At 45.5% G+C, this 24,987-nt stretch overlaps 1 protein-coding gene across 2 annotated transcripts in view; it reads left to right on the top strand.

Annotated features, from left to right (window-relative positions):
• Positions 1-24,987, top strand: part of ELOA (elongin A) — a 239,872-nt gene that overhangs the window by 149,617 nt on the left and 65,268 nt on the right. For both annotated transcript variants that reach the window (XM_085648317.1, XM_085648318.1), the window contains exons 8-10: positions 3,273-3,453; positions 4,132-4,243; positions 4,483-4,655. In XM_085648317.1, coding sequence (XP_085504443.1) covers positions 3,273-3,453; positions 4,132-4,243; positions 4,483-4,655 — 466 coding nt within the window. The remainder of the gene's footprint in view (positions 1-3,272; positions 3,454-4,131; positions 4,244-4,482; positions 4,656-24,987) is intronic.

Raw genomic sequence — 24,987 nt, 5'->3', positions numbered from 1 at the left:
CAAGCATTGTTTCGGCTCTGGAAGCACTGATTCCGCCACAGTTTGTGACATAGTCCTCATTATCTTGATCCAATATGCCCTGATTTTCGGACATTCCCATATCGTGTGATAGAAGGTGCCCTCCTCCCCACAGTCCCTCAGTCAAAATTGGTGTGCTGCCATTCCTATTTTATAGAGGGTCACTCTAGTATAATAAGTACGATGAAGTATTTTCAATTGTATCAGCCGCAGGCGTGCCGGTATGGCCACCTCCCGAGGGGATGAGAGCGCCTCCTGCCACTCACCATCATCCAGCTCTCCCAGGTCTACGACCCATTTCCGTTTAAGTGCCACCATAGGGTCCGGCAAATTGTTCACAAGCTTACGATAGGTGAATGAGGTGGCACTTTTATGCATATATTCAGTTAGTAATCTATCCTCCAAGGGTGTGGCCTCAGCCAGGATGCTACCTGCGGGTATTGTTGCCTGTAGCGCGTGTCTCACCTGTATATATCTATATAATTCCGACACAGCAAGTTTGTACTTGGCCTGCAAGTGTTCAAACGGTATTACCGCGCCCTGTTTCCAGAGATCCCCCACCGTGGATATGCCTATCACATCCCATTTATCAAAGCCTTTACTATTCTTCAGCCGTCCAAGACGCCGAGGCGTCCAGAGCGGTGTCATTTGCGTAATAACCCCTCTCCAACCTAACCTGGCATGTGCCTCGTACCATATACGAACCGTGTGTGCTGTTGGCCCAATCAGCTGTTTGGATTTTGCTCTATCATACAGCACGGCCATGACCCCAGAAAGAAACCTTTTTCACTGTCAAGCTTGAATGAACCTATAAGTCAACTATATTGGTAGGTTAAAACCGTCGCGCCCGTTAACCGGAAACAAGAGTGAGGGTGTTGTGAACAAATATAAGCATTACTAAGGCGTCTCAATCATAAGACCATAGCATTAGGTGCGCCATGTTGCGGGGATTCTGCTCATGCACAGAACTATGCACAGGAAACCAGGACCTCAGTGAATTATGGTGTACCAAAAAACTCACCTCAGTACCCAGAACCCCTAACCGACTAGCATCAGTGTCTCATTCGTGCTCCATATCATTTTGAAGCTACCAATGATTAGACAACCCAGAACAAGCGACTTGGAATACTCTCAGGAATGGTGGGAATCAGAAACACCTTTTCGTTGTTGTTCTCATATCAGTCCACAACATGAGTAATCGGAGACACGAAAAAGTTCAAAATGTTTATTTTTAGCTACGTGCTCTGAAGGTGCAGTACTTTGGCTAACATAAGCAGACAAATTATTAGAAATAAAACCATCAGCATTGTTATATTTCCATAGAAAATGAAGGGAGAAATCGTATTATAATGATGGTGGAAACCGGTCCTATAATACCTTGTGAACCAACCTCCCCTGGCTAATAAGCTAGTTTTATATACTAATAGAAGATCTCTAGGTTTGAATGGGGAACCCCATACCTCAAAGATCAGCTTAGGTGAATCACATCACAGGATCAGCTCTGCTCTCTGTGTCGGGAAAGGTTTTCTCCAAGTGTCTGAATCATGCATGCAACTGCAATATTAAAGGCACTCGAGTTTCAGATATTTGCTGCTGTGTGCTTGTTGTGTCTAGAGCGTGGGCCGATCAACCTGAATTCAACAGCATACATTGTTATTTGACCTTGACGGTTTCTGCACACAGTGTTCAGACTAAGGTCGCGGTACACGTCTAGTGATGTGAACAGACCGTTCTCGTGTGAAGAAAAATCAAGCAGTTTTACTTGTAATAACAACTACCTATAGTGTCGTGTGCAAAAGCAGCAAAGTGGCAAGATGGCGTTTAACTTCTAAAGCGCTTATGCTAACATAGTAAAGTGTGCACATAAAACCCTGTCTTCACTACACTACGTGGACCCAGATTGGCCAAAAACAAGGAGGTCACAAATTGATATGAATAACTAATACCTCACTCATTGATATTAAGAAGGAAAAGATTGAGGACTAACTCAATGTGTGGTGGCCAATAATTGAGACCCAAGCCATCTCACAATATAGAAATGGAGTAAATCGATGAACAATACGAACTGATCATAAAAACTACCACACAACCTCACTGAGAGTGAGGGACCTTCATGAGAACTCACTTATGTGATACTACACTATAGTTGATTGTATTTGTTTTGCTTTGGAATTTTTAACAATAGTAATGTCATGACCGCTACAATTCCCAAAATGCTTCATTATGAGAAGGGTGTGTATAAATGTTGAAATTAAGAAAGGATTACAGAGATGTGATGCTGAATAAATAAGAAATTGAAAGCCTTTCGGTTGCCGCTGACTTTTGGGAGAGGAATATTGCAAAGGAGGTCTGGTCCTTTCAACAGCTAGTGGTCCTTTTAATAGCTAGCACCAGCAGCCTGAGGGCGCCGCACTGCAGACTGTGAAGTATATAAGACCTTTCAAAGTCTCTTACCGACAACTGCTGCTTGTGCCGCCCGTTCAATTCATTCAACCAAGGGCTGGAGATTTTGATCCTAGGAAGTATAAATATATATAATTTTAAATTAAAAATAAATTAGGTTAATTTAACATTTCCTATGAAGTTCTATTTTAAGTCCGTGCTTCTATTATTTTCTGTGGGAGGATGTTGTCGTACCAGTGGCTGGCCATATGTGGTGCTGGACTTACTTACCTTTTGGCTATATTATATTTAGAAGTGCAGCTTGTGAATAGTGATAGGTATACTCTTTTGTGAGTGGGTGCTTGTCCCTCCCTAAACCGCTTCTTAACCCCTCCGTATTCCTTCCTAAGCCCCTTCCATTTGTATGAAATATTCCACATTTTCAAGCCACCAATCTCCCTCACATTTACTATGAAAGCTTAAGCGAAAATGTATGGTGATCCCGCATAGAAAGGTGGAGGTAGAGACCTGCACACATAGGTTAGAGAATCATACAATTGTATTTGTACTTTGTACTAAACTTACTGAATGCAGTTTGTCATTAGGCCCACTTGTGGGATTATTGCTCAGGGCTATTGAAGGGAAATAAACCGCAAACTCTACTTCCCTCTTTGCCCCCTTTCCTTCCCTCAATTGCCTAGGTTTCCTTTGACGCCACCCTCCATCTGTTCTTTCTTGAGACAACTTTTTTGGTTTATCTAGTGTTTTCTCCTATACCCCACGCCTAACTCTCCTTTCAAGATCACCTCCTCTCCCCTCACTGTACTGAATCCCTCCCTTTAGTCCAAAACAGAAGTTCTCTTCCACCTTAGGTGCTGATAGAAGACACGGACAAGCTGTGGATGGGTCACTGTCAGCGAGACTTCAAGAAGGAGCAGGCTGAAGAGTTTGAGTCCTGGCGGGAGATGTACCTCCGCCTGCATGATGCGCGGGAGCAGAAGCTGGCCATGCTCACTCAAAATATTCGTTCAGCTCATGCAAACCGGCCAAAAGGTGAGGAAGCAATGATGAGGTCCCTATCTTGAATCTGCCTGGATTCCTAAGGAAAAGGGGGAAGGTTTTGGAGGGGGGAGGTGATGCACAAATGTGATTAAAGGAGTAACCAGCCATTCAGAGGTAGATTTCTTTCCCACCACCTCTTACAAGAAGCTTTTTTTGAATGGTGTGATTCCATTTCTCCTTTGGGTCCATGGCACAGCTTCAGCTTTAGGCCTTTGTCACATCTTTGTCTTTGAGGAGCCTGACACAGGTCTGTCTGTAGGGGAGGCGAGGCTAACCAAGCTCTTTTGGGGGATGGGAATGGCACGATTTCTTCAGTTGGACTGTGCTATGACTTCCTCTTTGGGACCTTGCTGCAACCTTCCTGTTTCGGAAGTTCCCTCGCAAATCTCCTTCTTTGGGAGACCTGGCATGATTACAATAGTGAGTCGAAACTGAGATTGGATGGAATGGGTTCTTGTATAGGGAACATCCCTGACACTCCCCCGCTCTCTTCTTCCTCCATATTACCCTCTCTTGAGCTAGATAAGCACTCAAGACAATATGCAGCTCCAGAGTTGCATTAAGGTGACCTTCTGCCCCACGGTTTTCAGACTGGTGGGATATTATGAGCCATCTGCAGAATGTTAGGAGAAGTCACAGGTTCATAAATGCTATTATTTGTTCACGCAGGACGCCAGGCCAAAATGGCATTTGTCAATGTGGAAGCAAAGCCCCCACGAGACGTGCGGAGAAGACAAGAAAAGTTTGGAACAGGAGGGGCTGTTGTCAAGGATAAGATCAGGTGTGAGACGAGATGCTGCATTCTGTCTCAATCCTAAGCTTTTGTATTTTGGCAGCTCTGGTGATGGTGCATGTCTTGAGCCCCCTTCTTATCCACCTGTAACACGCGCTGCCCTTTTTCTGTAGCACCTCACATATTTATCCCCTCTAATGAATGTATAATCTCTCATTTTTAGCTTGTTCTCATACACTTTTTTTCCTCAATTTATTTTTTTTCTCACCATCTTTTTTCCGCCGTAGGATAAAGCCAGCACCCTTCACCCTTGTGCGTAGCACCATTGCTCCCCCTGAAGAAAGCTATACAGAAGAACCAAGATCTTATGATGGTCCCAGCACCAGTAGTGCATACTCCAGCACCTCAGTGAGCAGTACATCCCCTCAAATGAGTGACCCCCGAAGGCCAATTGTAAAAAGTAAGTTGTTCCAGAGCACAGTGTTTATTTTACATCTGAGAATTAACTGATTAAGCAGTTTTGTTGTGCGGACCTACTAAAGATTCACCGTCTGTGCATAATTTCCTCTCTTTGGGATTGGAAATCAAGTTACTCAGACAGAAGGCAGCTGAGTGCTGTACATCGCCAAAAACAAGCATAAAGTGTACGAGTAATAGGAAAGGAAGCTGGGTTGTGGACAGTTAATTCACGGTGATGAGGTGTTCTGTAAGGAGTTGAGTCTTCAACTCTTTACTAAATTGGAGCAGTGGTGTGGCGATTAGGGATGTTGATCTACATCATGGGTGCATGGATGGAAAAGACCAACTTATTTTTTGTTTGTTTTTTAAATTGTTTGAACTACAGGAGTGCCAAGAATCACCAGCGAGGGGGAGCTTGTCTGCATTATAAGTAGGGATGCTGGTTGTGATGGAATGCCTTCAGACTAGTGGGTTCTACAGATCGTCGAATAGTTATACTGAATGGAACTTGCAAGAAAACTGTCCAGACTTAAATCCAAACAGTTACATGTCAAACAAAACTGTTTGCAGCTTCTTTTAGAAGAGTTTAGAGAAAGGAGGTAACGAGTTTATCTCTTATTTCCTTCCCTTAAATAAAGCACTATGTGATCATAAAGTCAATACTAGACTTTCACTCTCTTCACCACCGTATCAGAACTAACAACATTTCAAGATCTCCAACTGTAAGAAGGAGTGGAATTCCCTGCAGTCCTCCCTAAATTTACTTTTATTGGTGGTATTTGTGTGTACCTTGATACAAAGTTTAGATGGGGTAATTTTACATAGAAGAGACATTACAGGTTGCTAAAGCAATGGTCTGTCATTCACAAAACTTAATTTAGGGATTACAATTGTACCAAAAACCAAGAATTGCACACATATTTAACATAAGGCGATGGATTGCTGGGGCAATTATAGAGACCTAGAGGTTTTAATTTATTTTCTGTATATCACAAGTGAGATGGGAAGGCAGTCTCGGAGGAAAGGGGGGTTGTTTCACAGATTTGGTTGTAGAAGTTCTGTCTTCACTTTCCTCGCCAAGTGGATCTTAAATCTCTTGTTGTAGCTGTGTGTGACATGGGTGTGGTCACATTTTTTAATAGGGAAGTCTGGTTTATTGGTGTGAGTAGCTTAGTCTATGATCCAGATGGACATGAACATGATGCTGGATGGAAGTGGTTACCATTGGATTGTAGGAGGTGACGTCATTTGATTTGCATTGTACTTCAGTTAGGAGGGTGGACTAGAGTTGGATGAGGGTAGATTTCAGGAGTCTAGTGAGCAGGCAGTAACACCTTTCAGTTTGAAAAGATGAGCGTTTGTGATGTGAACCTGAAGATGGAGATAAATTGAGGTTTAACTGATACCAGTTCCTTATTGGCTTATTCTTAACATTCTAATTAAAAAGGAGGCAGGGATCAATGTAGTACCTAGGGACAGATGCACTAAGAATCTATTTTTAAAAGGTGGTCGCAAATAAGGAATTTTAGTTGTAGAACACACCACCCTAATGAATATTCATTAGTTGGGTTGCAATTTGCAGCTCGTTATGAGTGTTCCCATCACAAAGATAACGACTTGCAATGGTCAGCAGACAACCAAGTCTGTAATTTCTTTTAAGTAAAAAAAATAATATATATATATATATAATCTACTGGCGGTCGCTAGTAGATAGTTATAGTTAGGACCGTGTTTCCATAGGAAATCTGAAAATTCTATTTTGAATAACCTTGGCGCCGGTTGACGAATCCTCGCGAAATTTTCAAAACTAATGGGGCGCTCCGCTCAGCTCCTACCCTGAAAGTCTCGGGGTGATTCGTCAAGGGGGGGCCGAGGAAAAAAGGGGGGTCCCAAAACGTGTTTTCCCCATGCATTTTTCCATAGGACCTTTAGTCGAAGGTACAGCCCGAACGGCTGAACAGAATTACTTGAAATTTGGCAGAGAGATAGTCCTCAGGTCAGGGAAGTGCCTTTTGCAGGTCTGGTGTCAATCTGTTCAGTATTTCCTGAGAAAATAGCATTTAAAAGCATATAAATATCTATTCGCGCGCACCGTGCCGTGCGCGAGCGAAATTCTGATTGGTTGATAGATGTCAGTAAACATTCGAATCGGTCGAAATCTGGAAGTGTCGGCCGCCATTTTGTTTGTCGCACTGAAAGGAAAGGTGGAAAAAAGGTGGAAAACTTGAAAAGGGGGCAGGGAAGAGAGTTCCTGACTCCCTAGCGTTTGTCAGGGGGTCACAGAAGGAACCCCAAGGGTGAAAAAAACATTTTATTATTTTTGAAAAAAATTGCGGAGTGCGCGCACGGTGCGCCCAAAGCGCGCGCACGGTGCGCGCAGTGCACGGTGCATGCACGGTGAAAAACCTTGAAAAAAACAAAAACATAGCATTTAAAAAACCGTACAAATTCACTTAAAAAACCACAGGTTTCACACACGTTATAGTTAGGAATTAGCATTTTAAAAACCTTGCAAATTCACTTAAAGAACCATAGGTTTCACACAGGTTATAGTTAGGTGGACATTTCACTCGTAAAAAACCAATGAAATTCACCCGTTATAGTTAGTTCAGATAACTATAAACCCCCCCCCCCCCCCCCCCCCCCCCCCCCCACTCTCAAACTGAAGTGCTCACCCACCCATTTATGCCCATCCATTTTCCCATAAAGCTGACCTGCATATACAACCTAGCCATACAGGGCCTACCAGTGGGACAATCACCTCTGTGTGTATCCCTTGATTCTCACTGTGACTGAAAAGCACTTTATCTGGCGTTTCTGCGTTCTTTTGTTTTCAGACATTTGTTTTTTATTAAACAAAGCCATGATACAGAATCCACATTACACTTCTGTTAACAATACATAAAATGGATGGAAAACTTGAAAAGACCACAATTATATATAGCCTTGGAAAATCATACAGTCCGATCACAACTCGACTGTATATAACTGGTTTAAGCAAGTACTCTGGTAAAGGGCCAGAGTACATACCTAATAGGCAGACGAGATACTGATCTCTGTGGCACCGAGGTGACTATTACTATATAGCAGAAGCATACAATGGTATCTATAAATCATATTGTTGAAAAATTGAGAAATTAAAGGGAAAGAAAAGAAACGCTCCAAAAAGCGGAGGGGAAGAAGATAGTAGAAGAGAGAAAAGAAGAGGCTACACTATGGCAATCCGACAGGATCACCAGCAAACATATTTGATGACCTTGGTAGAAGCAGTAGATTACAGTAAGCAACAATTGCACAATATATGTAGGAACCTATAGTTCAAAAGAGCATCTTTGGTAGTATTCTTGTCTGTAGATATTATCAAAGGAGTCCCAAAGGCATCTGGAACTGGAATCACTGTGCAGTTTTGCGTATAAGATGTTATCAGCACCTGTGACGGAGCACAGTAAAATCCACCAATTGTTTCAAAGGAGCTCACTGAGGTTAATTTCCAATCTGAAAGTATCATCTTAGTGCCCAGGGACAGTAGAAGGTCAATCAGCATTTAGGTCTGTTCAGTAAGATCTGCTTACTAAAGATATGCGTGCAAGCCCAAGGCAAATATCAAGAAATCGGTTTCGAAGGCTTCTCCTGTTCTCTTGTGAGTCTATGACCGTATCGTAGTCTAGAATGGACGTGCCATGCTACATGTGAAAAACATATGCCTTAAGTCTCCCACCGCCTCCCCACATCACCAGCAAGCATCTGATGTACTTAAGGCAATCCAATGTAGTCTCAGTTGAGTACAGTATGTTTTATGAATGGACCAGAATCTGGATTGCGCTAGGGCCGGTGTGATATTTGCAGAAAGGCGGGTATTGCCAGATTTGTTTTTTCCATGCGGTGTCTGGGATGTTTGTGTTTAGCAAGAAGTGTGTAGGTTTTCCATTTCTGAGTAAATGATCTCAGCAAATATCTCTTGGGTGATTCTAGAAGTTTATATATGGGTGATGCAGAGTGACCCTTTCTCTTTAAGTTACCTAGCAAACTGGGTAGATCAGATGGGTATGGTGGCTTCAATTTACCAACTGCGCTTTTCAATCTCAGTAATTTACAAAAGTCAATGTTCGATAACTTGTATGTCAGGTGGAGGGGTCAAAACGGAATAGGGTGTGAATGGGTGCCTAAATCCCTCGTAGAGTTAATACCATTCTTTGCCCACAACTCCCAGAATGCTGTCTTTCCCTCCAATTTAATCCTACGATTGTGCCATTGAGAGAACATAGTTGACCCAGGTTTTTGATGGTCTAGCCACTTATCAAGCATTAGAAGGGCTGAGATTGTATTCATTATTGTAGGTCTTGAATGTCCAAAAGGGAGTCTGGCTAAGTTGTGTATAGAGTGTGTGATGCTGAGAGGTAAGGGCATGTTAACCAAGTCTCTATAGTAAGCCAGGGAGGGAGGGGGACTGTTCTTGTGCTCCTGAAACCACCAGGATCCCTTAGAGGCAGTGAATGCTTGTTGATATCATGGGTAGTCAGGGAGGTTTATATCTCCAGAGGATTTACTCCTCATCAATGGAAATTCTTGCTTTCTTGCCCTTCCTTAATAAATTCAGATGTATAATTATCTACCAATTTGAAAAAGGAGGGGAAAATACATTCCGGAAGCATACTGGTAATAACGTTAAGCAGAGGTGCCACCATCATTTTAACTGTATCCACCTGACCCCACCAGGTGATATTTTGGGGGGGGATCATGTGTTAAGTAAGTCTTTTATTTTGGTATGGGTTTTGTGATCATTAATGCATTTGGAGTGTTTACGGTCTTTACCAAGCCAGATACCTACGTATATGATAGCATCTGATTGCCACTTTAGGCCCATGTTACCAATCACCACCAAAGTGCAGTGGACAGTTAAAGGTAAGACCTCGGTTTTGTCCTTTTTTAGGTCTCGCCCTGCAAGAAATTTAGTGTGCTCGTTTTCAAAGTGCTGCCACAGGCTTTTGGTGGCCTAGCGCTTGCATTCACGCTAGCGTGCACGCGCGCAGCCGCCATCTGTCTTTTCTCCGTCACGGGTGATTAAGTGCATCGCGATCACTTTCACTTTCGGCACCCGCGCGGCCAATGTTTTTCACGCACGCTTCTTAAGGAGTTGGCAGTGGTCTACTAAACAAGTCCATTTACTAATAACATAACCAGGCAGACTGGATTTATCAATCCTTGATTGTAATTTGTGTCATGAAAAGCAAATATGTTCACGATGTAAAAAGAATTCGGATTATCATTACCATAAACGTTAAAGCCTTCCTGCAGTCCCTTTAAGAATGCAGGGGGCGGTGCTAAGGGGTCTACTGTAATTCAGTTTAACACGAGGAGGAAGCAGCACGGATGTGGAAAGCCATGGGCCCTAGAGGGTGAGTACATTTCTTGCAAGTTTGACTTTAACCCGGGGTGGGGTTCTCTACGCAATAGGACAATGTCTTCTTGCCTTGCAGACAGCAAAGCTTTTGTTTTCCTTCTCCGATTTTGCAGCAGCACAGATTCAAGTAAGGCCATTTCCCAGGAAGCTTCTTCGCCCCGGCTTGTCCCAGTGACATGCGCGGCAGCCTCCTAGACAGTATTCCACACGTCTGCCAGTCCAGCATGTCTCGAGAGCAGCCAGGTGTACCTAAAACCCTCTATGCCCCCTTCCTGTAGGTCGATAGAACCCACCCGAGCATGGCTACTCGTAGCTCTGACGTTTAACATGTCTCTCCTGTAGTCATTCAACGTGTCTCTCCTGTAGACTCACAACTGTATTTCCAATGTGTCCCGCCTCTTGTTTTCTCTGTGACAAGGTTGTGCTTTTAACAGGTCTCTGAGTAAACATTTATACATGTTTGCGATCTGTGCCCTGGAAAACGCACAGATCAGTCTTTATGCCTTCGCTTGATGTGATACGCCTCTCTATGTTAACAACCTTCAAGTGCTCTCTGACATACACTACCTGCATAGGCCTGCTAGTGCTGCCCTATTGAAGGTGGTGAATTGCTGTTGTGATTTTTCGGGCGCTGCCACTTTTAAAGAAATGCTAGTATTTTGAGCGGGCAAAGCGTGCCTACCAATAGAAATTGCACGTCCATTGGCCTGTCTGCAACATTACCTTTGGCTCTGATTCCTAGCACTTAGATCCCCCAAGTTTTAATTCTGTATAAAATACACAAACAATTCCTGCACTTACATCACAATCACTCTATCTTTTTGATAATGACTACCACCCCTCTGATTTGCCTTTCATTCACACGCTTTTGCCCTCAAGACCCCCCTCTGACAGAAATGCCTGAAGTCCGCGTACACTTATTTATGTAGCACAATTTTTATCACACTACAGCCCATGCTCTCTTTTTAAATAAATAGAATACATTTACTCTACCTCGTCTCTCATTAGAATCTTAAATATAAATTTGCCCATATCCCCTCTTTAGGTGGAGCAATCCTATTTAAAAAATAAAAAACTGAGGTTGTTCTGTATTTTTACAATGTCTCTACTAAAATGGTGTTCAGACCAAGAGAATGTATATAGGCATTTTCTGTCCCACAAGTGAATCTCTTTTCAGATTTCTTGACAACACCCAAAATAAGGGAGGCTGACCTCTTCCACTGACATGATATATTTAAAATGCTTGCCATCATTTGTTTCTATAAAAAGTGAGACTGTACGTTTCTTCTAATTTGATGGACAGCCTGCCACCATCTTGGTTTCTTCCTAGAGCAGGGGAATCCTTTTAAGTGCAAAAAACTCCGTTTAGATCCGGTATTCACGCAGAATATGTAAAAAACACTTTAATGAGTGATGCTGCAGCTTAATGCACAGACCTTTGGAAGGCATTGACCAATCATTGTTAACAGGGATATATTGTGCCATGGGTTTCAAACCGTGTTACTGACAAGTATATGAAGCCCAAATGGACTATGAAATATTCTGAGCCCCATGAGACAGCCGTGTGCCTGCCCCTCCATCCCTCCATCTGACCACACTCATGTCTATACTGGGGCAGTGGAGTTAAACAGGAGGGTAGTGAACTGAAAAAGGGGGGAATAAAAAGCCAATAAGTACCAGGTCTCACTTTTTGCCCCTTTGCTGCCTCTCTTACCTCTTTGCCCTGTTCTTTCTTTCATTGGGCTCCAAGTAGCAAACAATGTTGTATACAATATTGTAATTGTAATTGCATTAACACTTCAAACCCCGATGAGTTGCTGAAGTGGGTATCAGGCAGCTAGGTGAAAGTGTCAGTCTGCCATGTGATCTGCGGGAGTAGTGTTTGATGGGTCTGAGGACCAGTGTGTTTCGCTTGTTGTGGTTTTGGTGCAGCGTCATGGTGTGTAATTGGGTGTTTTGTAAACTGCCGGTGCACTGAGAACTCTGCTGCTGTGTACAATATATTGCATTTGGGGTGCTGCATTAATTACAATAATATGTTATGCTATGAGGTTTCGTTAGTACACACACATTTCAGAAGCACAGTCACGATGCTTCTGTGCTTTAAATGGGCAGGTACTGAGCGCTTGAACTGCTTCAATTTAAACAAGCATTGGCATAGCCAATAGGTCTCGCATTTGGGACCTTATAAGTATTTAGTTATGCAGCACAATATCATTGGTACAACAGCATCAACTGTTGCATGGCTAAACATTTATAAGGTCCCAAAGGCAAGACCTATTTGCTATGCCAATGCTTGTTTAAAGAGTAACGTGCCACCAATGAGTACCTCTATCTCCTTAATGATGGGCATAGCCCTTGGGGCTTCCTCAGTGAATAAATTTACTTCTTTGGCATAGGCTGCCTCCACTTCTCTCCCTGAGCTAAAATTAATACCTGTAATAGCTGGGTTATCCCTGATTGAGGAGGTCAATGACCAACAGAAAAAGAAGGGGGCAAGCAGACAGCCCTGACGAGTCCCTTGTGACCGTGCAAATAATTGAGCTAGATGGTTGTTGACCCTGACCGTAGCAGTTGGATTGGAATAAAGAGCCGTGATCATACATATAAACTCTTCCTCCAGTTGGTACCTGTGTAGGGCTGCTTGCAGAAAGGACAAATAGACCTTGTCAGAGGCATTTTCTGCATCCAGTCCAAGTGCAGCTACCAGTGTATGGGTCAATTTAACTTTTTCCAAGACATGGCAAAACGTTCTAATATTGTCTGAGGTGACCCTACGTTTTAAAAATGTAGTTTGCAGGGTAGCCACCAGTTTCAATATCACCAACTGCAGTCTACGGGCCACAATCTTTGCATATATTTTACATTGGATATTCATAAGGGATATCGGTCTATACATTTTTAACAACCAAGTGGTCTTGCCCCTCCTTTGGGATGACCACGATAGTAGCCTCAGTAGTGGATACAGCAATGGATCCTGATGCTACATAGTGTTGAAAGACAGCATGTAGCGCTTCAGCTACTCATTCAGCAAAATGTTTGTAAAATTTGCCCAAAATATCCGTATGGACCAGGAGCTTTTCCAGATTTGAGTGTGTATAGCAGATATAATTTCATCCTCCATAATAGGCGTTTTAAGATTAAGTGCATCGCCCTGAGACACCTGAGGGAGGTTACATGAATCATAATATTCATTTATTACTGAGAGGGAAGCAGACTTATTGGAGTTGTATAGGTTAAAGTAGAATGATCTGAAGGCCGCAAAGATACCATGTGTTGAAGGAATAACCTCCCCTGCAGAGTCTCTTATTGCGGGTGTGCGTGTCTTATTCTTTGTGTATTTCAAATAGTTTGCCAAGGTTTCCCAGCTCTGTTTCTATTACATACTTTCCCCGCATTAGTGACTTTGACCTATTTCCGGGCTCTTTTAATTAAAATTTGATTATATCTGTATTGTAAGGCACATAGTTTCTGAGCCATTGGTATTTAAGTTGTTTGTCCAGTACCAGAGTCTCAACCTCTAGTTGTGCAAGATGTTTAGATATGGATTTGTCTTTGAGTGCCATTTGTTGGATCATAAGGCCACTAGCCCTTCACATACTCCGCAAGATCTTAAGGTGGCTCCCATTCAACACTAAAAGACAGCCACATAGGCACTCATCACCAGCAGACTGGAGTACAGAAACGCACTCTACGTAGGAATCACTGCACATCTCCTGAAGAGATTTCAGACAATACAAAACTCCACGGCAAGACTTGTCCTCAACCTCCCCAGACGGACCCACATCTCATCCCATCTCAAACTACACTGGCTCCTAATTCAGAAGAGATGCCAGTTCAAGATGCTAGCACTTGCCTACAAGGCTCTGCACAACGAAGGACCAGCATACATCAACAAACGCCTGACTTTCCCCAACCGATCAGACACCTACGATCTACCTCCCTCTCCCTTGCAGACACCCCACGGATCTGCCGAGCCAACAGCGGAGGATGCTTCTTCTCACTCCTTTTAGCACCTGGCTGCTAATGCATGGAACAACCTCCCCTTGCACCGCAGGACTGCACCATCACTCCAGAAATTCAGGAAAGGACTCAAAAACCGGCTGTTTGAATGATCTTTCCACTACACTGCATGTAACATTTCCAGTGCCTCAAAACCCACACTGGTGACTTGCCACGCTATATAAATATTTGATTGATTGATTGAATCATGGCTTTGAGTGCCTCCCATCTCATCTTTGGGGGAGGAGTCCTCAATATGATTCTCTTCAAGGAAGTGGTCAGTAGCCTTTGCTATTTCCTCTCTACTGCTATTATCCTCAACCAGATCATCATTTAGGTACCATTACCGAGGAGGAGGGGAAGGATCATTTAAAGTAAGGTCCATCGATATGTATGCATGGTCTGATATTACTGAATGTTCTATGTTAGGGGAGTGAGCTATTTGAATTAAACTTTTACTAACCAGGAGAAGTGATGTGGAGATCAGTAGGATTTGTAATCCCTTCCTGCAGAGTTGTATAGTTGCCTTATGTCAATTAAGTTACTATTTTTGCAGCAAATTATGTGTGGATATTCTATCGAGATTGCCATCTATTGGAAGTTTGAAGTCTCCTCCCATTATTACCACAATGTTGTCAGGTAGTTTAGTTAGTTGTTTATCTAGGTCCTCCTAAAAGTCTATTCGTTATCATTGGGAGCATAGACCTTAACAATTCAATGTTCTAGGTCTCTTTTCCTAACTCTGGAAATGAGCCACCTACCATGTTGTTCGTGTGTGTGAGATATCACAGTGATGTTAGATTTTCTTGATATTGAGGTTAGATTTTCTTGATATTGAGGTGAGAGCCCAATTCCTTTTTTGTGGTGCCAAGGAGATGCCTATCTCTCCAATCCCAATGCTGTAAAATTTTGCATCTTGGATGGATTTTAACTGTGTCTGCTATAGCAAAACAATGTCTCCCTTCAGTTTGTTAAAATAGCCTGTAATTGTTATGCGTTTAACTGAGTGATGAAGACCATTTGTATTCAAAGAGTATTTTATGGGGTAGAGACATTATTTTTCTGTGGATTGCAGTGTTGGGATGAAAAAGACATCTAGGGTAGATGTGAGTAAGTAGATCCCCAAAAGTGTTTTTGTGTAAATTAGGGCTCCCAGTTTTATGGTATTTTAATGTGATTTTTTTTAAAACATTTCCATCTGTATTTATTCATATTTATTTTTCGGCCCTTTTATCTGTATTTTTACATATTTATTTTGTGTATAAATGAAGTTGTAAAACTGTACATTTCCATATTTATTTAACTGATAGACGCACTCATACTTTGATATCTGTCGTAATTTAGCTATTTAAGCTGCCAAATATTACGTGACAATAAATCCATCCACTAAATATTAGCATTATACCACAAATGTATGTTGATATATGCGTTATTTAAAGTAATTTCATCCTGTGTTTTTTTTAATTGCCCATGCTGTCCATTGGCTCAGCTATTGGGCTACAATTCATGAAGGACAGCACGGAGTGTCACTTAAAAGAAGCAACATTTTCTGTATTTATCCACTTTTAAAAATGGATGCAGGCAGAAAACACATTGTTTTCTGTCTGTATTTATCTTAAAAATCTGTAAAAACTGAAAACTGGGAATCCTAATTAAGATCATTATATGCAGTCTCTGCTGAGACGAGGTGTGTTATGGTGGACTGGTCAAGTAGCCTGGAAGAAGAGTAAGTAGGAGCAAAGTGGAGGACTAGGGATAGTGGATAGATAAGTGACCCAACTCAATAAAAAACACAACAGTCTCAAAAAATAAACCCCAAACAATACCCACCCTTCTCCTGAAATGCAAATAGGACATATTTCCTCACCTATTCTCTAATTTGGAAGTGAAGGGCCACAAGCAGGCCTGTTCCAATCTAGCTAAGGATCCTCTGAGCTAAAGAACACAGTCGAAATTGCACCGGTACAGTGAAGCTTTTCAGTATATAATAATCGAACACACAAGTTAATTGTGGCAACAGTAACAGTATAAGAGAGCTAGTTACCATCAAGCCTAAACATGACCAATTTGGACCTGTGTTAAGATTGAACACCAGATGTACAAGACCTAGACATGGTGAGACTGAACAGAGTCACCTGCGACTGTTTAACAATTTGTTTTTGTCCAAACCTTATTGGGTTTTTACAGCACATAAAATATGTAACATTGGTGCAGCTCTGCACTTCTAGTCAGATCACAGAGGCCACTGTTTACATATATCTTGAATAACATTGGATACAAAGTAGTAGTGGACTTAGTTGATACAGGATATATTATCCGTGCCATACAGTGCGTATATGCACAACGTTGTTCACCTTCAATGTGTGGAGCTACAAACTCGCTCCCTCCTCCCCCCCCCCCCCCCCCCCCCCCCCCCCCCCCCCCCCCTTCTCTCCCCCTCACTGGTAGTTGCTTACTGTCAGGTTCGGGACATGGGAGAGAGCTCAGTTACATTATCCATTACCTCCTGTTGGAGCCAATCCGAGCAGTATGTTTAACACAGTATGACCTAAACAATTGTCCAGGGTGGCACCCCTTGCGCATAAGAAATGAGGGGAGAAACATATTTGCGTACATTCAGTAACAGTTGCGTAGTATGGCAACTATCAAAGTCGTTCTTGTGGCCCTCTACTATCTAATCAAGGGCATCAGGATATGCGCTGCGACTGTTGAACAGTATACCCAGATTAAGCATGCTCTCGTGCCAACAGCATGCTTTAGACAGTTTATACTTCCCGGAACAATAATTCAGTACTATATAGTCAAAGAGGAAAAACTGTATCCTATAAGCAATGCAACATGCTATGTAACATTATTGGACATAAACAGTGTTGGACCTTAATGTTCACATTAATGGACATTAATAGACATTATATTGTAGCGATTTAGTTCGCGTATGGCTGGGGCAAACATACAATTAGGATATGTTCCTGTCACAGAGCCATCGCAACATCATCCGTCTGGGTGGTGATCATGAGATTTACAAAAATATGTTCGAGATGTACAATCCGAGCGGAACTTAACTATCAAAACAGAAATAGGAACATCAACACCCACCTGCGCAGGTGGTCCTATTATCGCATCATGTTACCATATCTGAAGGGTCAAGGAATGATTGAAGGTTAGTAAGGTCTGTAAAGATCATTGTTTTTTCCCCTAAAGCTGATGCAAAATTTAGCTGGACCCACAGACGGAAAGGGGACAGATAGTATGTTTTTTCAGTGGTTGACAAGAAGCTGGTAAGCCTTTCCTGATGAACTCTGTTTCCTTGGAGTAATCCTGGGCAATGTTTATTCTGGAACCATTCTGTTGTAAATATTGTACTTTTCTCATGTGAGCGGGAATTGTTTTGGTGTGGCAGTATCGTAGAGGTCTGAATATCATTTCCCTGGGGTAGGTGGCCAAGCTGACAGAGTTGGACCATGGGACTCTGTGAGCTCTTTCTATTTCAATGTCCTTATCGCTTGCATGCCTTTGTGAGGGAAAAAACGACAGTCGACGTGGCACCCTGCCTGGGTGCCATGCCAGCCAGCATTGCCTGTAGGTATAGGTAGGTCACCGCTCTAGCAGGCCTTACAGCCATAAGTAAAGGTGCACCATACCACAGGTGAGGGCATATCTGCATGAGTAGATATGCCCCTACAACACTTAAGTAAATTCTTAACTATTGTAAGTGCCAGGAGAGCCATGAGGAGTCAATGGGCTGGAAACTTGACAACTCTAGTTCCCCGGCACCATGATGGCTACTGAACCCAGGAGTGTTTTGGTACCAAAACTCCTCCTCCCACAAAACCCACACTTATGCCAGTGAGGGATTTATTGAAACATACTCAGAGGGCACCTCCAGAAGTGCCACCTGAAAACCTACCGACACTGGTGTGGTCACTGGCTGGCTTTAGGCACATGCAACACACACACACACATACGCTTCTGGACCCCTGGGTGGTGAGCCTCTGCTCTTTGGAACCAGAAACAATGCACATCCTGGGCAAAGGTGTCACACTTATTTCCACAGAATGGGCCCAGTGCTCGAAGGGGAAGCTTCAAAGGCCTGGCGCATTTGTGATGCAACCCCCAGCCTCTGCTGCTAGCAGCAGATGGCAGCCCCCGATTTACACCCCCACTTTGGGTGGGAAAACCAGTGGGAAAACTTGGCAAAGGTGGGCACACCTCCTAGCACTTCTAACTCCACCTCTCACGTGGGAGAGGCAAAGTTAAGCATACTTTTTAGTCCCCTCCATCTTGAAGATGTGGGTTGTCTCCAGCTTCCAAAACCCTCCCAGAGGACAACGCCTGTCCTGCACCCGGAACACATTTAGAAACCTGAGGAAAGACTGCCTCAACTTTGAAAAAGATCAGAACTCCTGAGGGCAGCAGTTCTGTCCCCAATAAACCAACTGTGAGAAAGTGGGTTTCTGTTGCAGTAACCCCCCCCTTTTTTTTTTTGCCTAATAGCTGATGCACTTTTCCTTGTTGTGCCCTGGGCTCCTGCCAATCAGGTGCCCAGGGCCTATGTTCCTTCCTTAAAACACACAAACTCCCAATTGGCAAACCCTGGCCACATGTCAGCCCCTGGTAAATGGTACCCTAGGTACCCAGGGCCTTGTGACCAGGGAAGGCCTCTAAGGGCTGCAGCACTCATTGTGCCACCCTTAAAGGCCCTGTACCCTTACACACACACACTGCCTTTGCAGGCTGAGTGTCTGGGTGCAGGACAAAACAAAGAGTCGACATGGCACACATCTCTGTGTGCCATGCCCATCACCTACACTGCCAAGGCATATGTCAGCCACCCCTCTGGCTGGGTGCCTTATGCCTATGGTGTGGGTACAGGAGCAGGAGCCCTGTGCCCCTACAGTACCCAGGTCCATTCCTGAGCACTGTAAGTACAGTGCTGCCTTTTACAAGTACATGGTGCTGAGAGCTCGTCAAACACGAACTCCACAGCACCATAATGGCAACACTGAAGACTGGGAAGTTTGGTATCAAACTTCTCAGCACATTAAACCCACACTGATGCCAGTGTGGGATTTAATGTACTAAGCACCCCAGAGGGCATCTTAGAGATGCCCCCTTACAGCTAACCTACAATCCACGTCTGCTCTGAGGCTGCCCAGGCTGCCACACAGCAGACACGTTGCTGGACCCCTGGGTGGGAGAGCCCCTGCTCTCCCGGGCCTGCAACAATGCACATCCTGGGTGAGGTGAGAAATCTCCTCCCCCAGGATGAGCAAAGGGAAGCTTCAAAGGCATGCCGCCAGTTGGAGTTTCCCCAGGCCACTGCAACCCCCCACTCTGGCAGGAAGCTTGGCCGGAAACCCCATACAAGGACAGGGGATGTGCCAGCCTGCCCACCCCACCCCTCAGGTGGGGGAGGCGAGGTGAAGCACATCTCCGGGCTCTCGCCATCTTGAAGATGGGAGGCCCTACCCTATCAGGATTAGGCTACTGCCCCCCTCCCACAGGAGAGAGGCAGGATAGGGGGTGTACCCACCCCAGGACAAGGACCCATTGGTCCCTGGCCTTCACCTACCTGTAACGCCCCTAAATCTAGTATTTAGGGGCCCCCTGAACCTTCCTTCCCCAGATCCCAGATTCGAAACTACAAGAAGAGCAAGAAGAACAAAGACCTGTCCTGCAGCTGCTAAAAAGAGGAAGACACCAACTGCTTTGGTCCCAGCCCTACCGGCCTGTCGACCCTCGAACCTGCTCCTGCTCCAGCGCGGCATCTCTTGTGGCCAGCAACCTCAAAAACCCCGGAGGACCTGGCTACCTTTGAACTCTAAAGCCCCTGGGACTCCCATGAGTAGAGGCTCTACTCAGAAACCTATCTCTAACCCCTGGCAGCAGCCCGGAACCGCGAACCCAGCACACTCTGCACCAGCCAAGCCTGGCCAGTGCCGGAGTGAACAAAGACCCTGAGGACGACCCCACGGCGACTGTGACCCCGAGTCCTGCACCCAAGGACCCCCCTCGACATTCCGGAAGAAGTCTGCAGCCTCAGAACAGAGTGCCACCCCAACCGCGATCAACAAGAGGGTAAGATTCCCGACATCAAAAGGCACCCCTGCACCCGGCGCCCTGCGGCCCCCTGTGCCCAATCCCGGGGTACCCACCTAACCTACAACTACCCAACTTACCTCTCGAAGTGGTGGTGGCATCTGAAGCATCCTCGTCCCCGAGCTTGCAGCCTTTTTCCAAACCGGAACATTCCCATTGACTTCCATTGAGCGCCCGAAGGCTCAAAAGCACCCTGCACCCAGCCGCCCGAGTGGCCCTGGCAGTGCACTCTCTACACTAACCTACGTCCCCACTTGCCCTGAGTAAGTGACCAGGAGCCCAGCTCCCACAGCCGCGTGGCTTGCTAGACAGCAGCCACCAACCAAGGCCCCCCTATCCCTCATAGGATAACATTGGGCCTAACTCTCTCTGCACCCGGCCGTCCTGAAACCGCTGAGGGTGAACCAACTGTACCTACCTGACACTGGGGGACCCCTGAGTCTATGCCCGGAATTTCAACTCTGCCAGTCGGGTACTTACCCTTAAACCGCTAACTTCATTTTCCTCATAGGGTAACATTGACTGGCTTTTTCTTGAAAAATCTTCTAAGTGTGAACTTTTCAAAACTGCAAATATTCACTAAAAATCAGCCAATTGACAAAAACGAATTTACTCACCTGCTCTTAGGTGAGCTCCCAGTGCTGGATCTTGGTGCCCAGCCCTGACTCTGAAAAGTGTCCACAACTGTACTTACCTCTAACTCATTTTTCTTCCATAGGAAACCATTGTCTGCTTTTCTGTGAAATTTCTTCTAAGTGTCTATTTTTGCAAAATTTAAATATTCTTTTAAAATCGTACCATTTCTGCAAACGAAATTACTTACCTGTTTCTGATAAGGACCCCAGTCCTGGGTCTAGGTACCCAGTCCTGGATTACTAAAGTAACGATAAAGTACTCTACCTGCAATTTGAATTTCTTGCCATAGAGATCCATTGAATGTTTTCTTTGAAATATTTTCTAAGTGCTAACTTTTGAAATAGCTAAATATTATTTAAAAATCATTACAGTTATTAAGTCGACTTTTATCACTTGATTCTGAGTACTGACCCAGAGCTGGATCTAGGAGCCAGACCTGGAATTTCAAAAGTAATCTGAAAAGTAATTTATTACAAGATAACCTGAATTTACCATTGAGCTCAATGCATTGTTATGTTTAGGAAATAGGATTGTTTATTGCAACCAACTGTGACTGTTTACAAAAATCCATTGCCTATTGCAAAAGTATTTATATTCAATCTCTCATTCTGAGAAAAGTATATTTTTATTCCCTTTGTGGTTCTAAAAATAAAACAAGCATATATTTTATATATATAAACCATTGGCCTAGAGTTCAGTTATTGAGTGTGTGAAACCATTTGCTGACTGAGTGTGTACAATAAATGCTTTACACTGTCCTCAGGTACTGCCTTACTGCTCGACCAAGCTACCACTTTTGAGAGTAAGGTCATACCTAACTTTGACCTCTATCAGCCTCTGGGGGACTGTGGACTCTGTACACCCTGTACCCATTAGGGAACAGTATATACAGAGCCACTTTCTCACATTGGGGTTCACATCTCCTGAGGCGGAAAGCCGGGAGACGCTCTTTTTAGATTGTGTATTTTGTGTATTTTAAACTTTACCTGCTGCTATTTGCTTGGTTGCACCTCGAGGGCTCCGTGTAGCGGATCAAGCGCTCACGTGACGCCCTCCTGCCGGCTGGCCACGCCCACCTTCAGGCCACGCCCCCTTCCCGCCCTTACGGCCACCTATAACAATGTGCCATTTTAGAACGCGCAGCGGACGAGCGCAGCGGGAGCGCCGACTTCGCGCCGAAGTCGCGCATAAGTCAAGCCCGTCTGCGCCCGTCCGCGGCCGATCGGGGCCAGGGGCACGACACCATGCCAAAATCCTGTCCTATTCGCCCAAGGACCTCATCGCCCTTCAAGGCCCTTGGCCACTCCCGGATTCCGTCCATAGACTCGTCTCTTCACTAGGCCTTGCCCCTACCCTCCCCACACCTCCGCTACCCCCACTATGCACCCCCCTGTTACCCTGCCCCCCCCTCGCCGATCCCTGTCCCACGACCCCAGCACTGTCTGTCATCCTACTTAATACCAGGTCAGCGGTCAAGCACCACCACGAGTTGTACGCCCTACTCGACACCGAGAAACCGGACTTACTGCTCCTGACCGAAACCTGGTACTGTGACTCCTCCCTCCCCGCCCTCCTGGCTACCCTTCCGCCTTCCTACGTGGCCCTACGTGCCGATCGTTCGGCGGGCAGGGCTGGCGGAGGGGTCGCCTTAATCGTCAGGTCAGATTTGCATTTTCTATCACTTCCTTTTCCCCCTATGCTCCCTGCTGACTTCTTAGTAGTCCGCTCCCTCTTATCCTCCCCTCCCATCACTTGCCTTCTCGTGTACCGCCCTCCTCAGCCCTCACCTTCATTTTTACCTGCTTTTCAAGACCTACTGGCCAATCTGGTGGTCAATTATGCCTCGGTTCTGGTGCTGGGGGATTTTAATTACTGGCCCTCAGACCCACACGAGTGCCCTGCCTCAAAGGAATTTACAGAATCCTTACTATCTTTCAACTTCGTGTCACATATAACTGTCCCCACTCACTCTCACGGGCACACACTCGACCAGGTCTGGTCTCTCAACCTTCCATTGGCCTCGGTGGCTGTCTCTCCATGCCCCTGGTCTGATCATGCCCTCATCTCCTTCTCCATCCTCCACAACCCACTTTCCAAAACCCCGCGTGCCAAAAACACCTGGGCGCGGAACTGGAACAGGCTGGATCTCCCCTCCTTGACCTCCCTGCTCCGCAATTCCATTCCCTCCTTCTCTGGCCTATCATCTGCCTCTCAAGCCAAGGCCATTAACACCTGGCTGGCTGGAGGTTGCGACTTAGTGGCTCCCCTACGTCGCATTTCCATTCGCCGACTCAAGGACTCCAATAGATGGTTTAACGACCACCTAAAAGAACTCAAACTGAGCGCCCGACGGGCGGAGAGGCAGTGGAGGAAAGATTATAGCCTTTCATCTAAAACCCACTTCCTGGCATCACTGGCTAAATATAAATCAGCAATCCTGGCTGCAAAAACCGACTACTTCTCCACGAAAATAACGTCTGCCGACAACAAACCCAGGGTAATCTTTGGCATTGTGAATGACCTGGCATTCTCTGACCGAACTTCGTCCCAAATCCCTCCCTCCCAGCCCCTCTGTGATCAACTCAATCACTACTTCTCGGACAAAATCACAACTATCAAGGCTAATATCCCATTACCCTCGTCTGCTTTTGTTGATCCCTCCCCCCCCACCGTCCAGAACCCTCTCACCCTCATCCCTCCCCTCACTCAGGAATCTTTTCTGGCAATACTTCCCAAAGTAAAGTCGGGGTCTCCGGCGGACGTCTGCCCCGCACGTATCTTACAGCAAATCTACTCTAGCTGCCCTGATCCCCCTATCGCCTTTCTTAACAGCTCCTTGGCTCAGGGTGTTGTGACCCCTGCACTAAAGGCCGCCACCATAGTGCCTCTGCTGAAGAAACCCGGCGCGGACCCTTCCATCTCGGCTAACTTTCGCCCCATCTCCCTGCTGCCCTTCCTGGGCAAGGTGATGGAACGCCATGTCACCGCGGTACTGAGCGCTCACATCGAGGCGAATGGGGGGCTGGCCTCTCGCCAGGCAGGATTCCGCCCCAGGCATTCGACCGAATCGGTCGTAGTCTCAGTCCTAGACAACCTCAGAAAGGGTATGGATGACAACAACCACCAGGCACTGGTCCTCCTTGATCTCTCCGCCGCCTTTGACACGGTGGACCATACCATCTTACTTGCCCGTGTCAAGGCGGCCGGCATCGGGGGATCAGCTCTGGTCTGGCTCTCCTCCTTTCTGAGGGACCGCACTCAGGCGGTCCGACTAGGCGATTTCACCTCCACCCCTCTCTCTGTCACCTGCGGTGTTCCCCAGGGCTCCTCTCTCTCTCCCTTACTCTTTAATCTCTATATCTTTCCTCTTATCTATGCACTCCAGCAGCTGGAGGTCACTGTTTACAACTACGCGGATGACCTCCAGCTCATCTTTGATCTGTCCCCCTCTCCTCTCTCGGTCTCTAATTTCCAGTCAACTATGATATTCATCAGGGACTGGATGAACCACAACCATCTTAAACTGAACCCTGACAAGACCGAGCTGGTTCTCACTGGTGGTTCATCCAGCCCCTGGAACTCTCTTTTCTGGCCCCCCTCTCTTGGCCCGGCACCATCCCCCTCCACCGTGGTCAAAACACTGGGTGTTAAAATGAATAATCAGCTCACTCTTCACTCACAAATCAGTTCCGTGGTTTCCTCCTGTTTCCTCACTCTCCGAACTATCCGCTCTGTCTCCCGCTTCTTCTCTCCCCAGGCACTTAAGATCATCATAGCCGCCCTGGTAATCTCACGATTGGACTACGCCAACGCCCTCTATCATGGCATTCCAGCGTACAGCCTGCGTAGACTCCAAACCATCCAGAACCAGGCGGCCAGGCTGATATACAGCCTTCCACGCTACCACCACTCCACCCCCCTTCTAAAAAAGCTTCACTGGCTCCCCGTGAAACAACGCTCCCTTTTCAAGATCGGATGCATGGTTTTTCAGGCCCGCCAGGGCACTGCCCCCGCTTTCATCGCCTCACTAATTAAACCCTATGTCCCCGCTAGAAATCTCCGGTCTTCCTCCAAGTCCCTTCTCCAGACCCCCCGCTTCTCACGAAAAGTGGGGCGGTTCTAACTTCTCAACTCTGGCCCCTACTTTCTGGAACTCACTTCCAGACAATCTCCGTTCTGCAACTCAGTATCTCTC

Source organism: Triturus cristatus, chromosome 3_2 (genome assembly GCF_964204655.1).
Source record: "Triturus cristatus chromosome 3_2, aTriCri1.1, whole genome shotgun sequence".
Lineage (NCBI taxonomy): Eukaryota > Metazoa > Chordata > Amphibia > Caudata > Salamandridae > Triturus > Triturus cristatus.
Note: the sequence above shows the minus strand (reverse complement) of the source record. Positions and strands in the feature narration are given on the sequence as shown.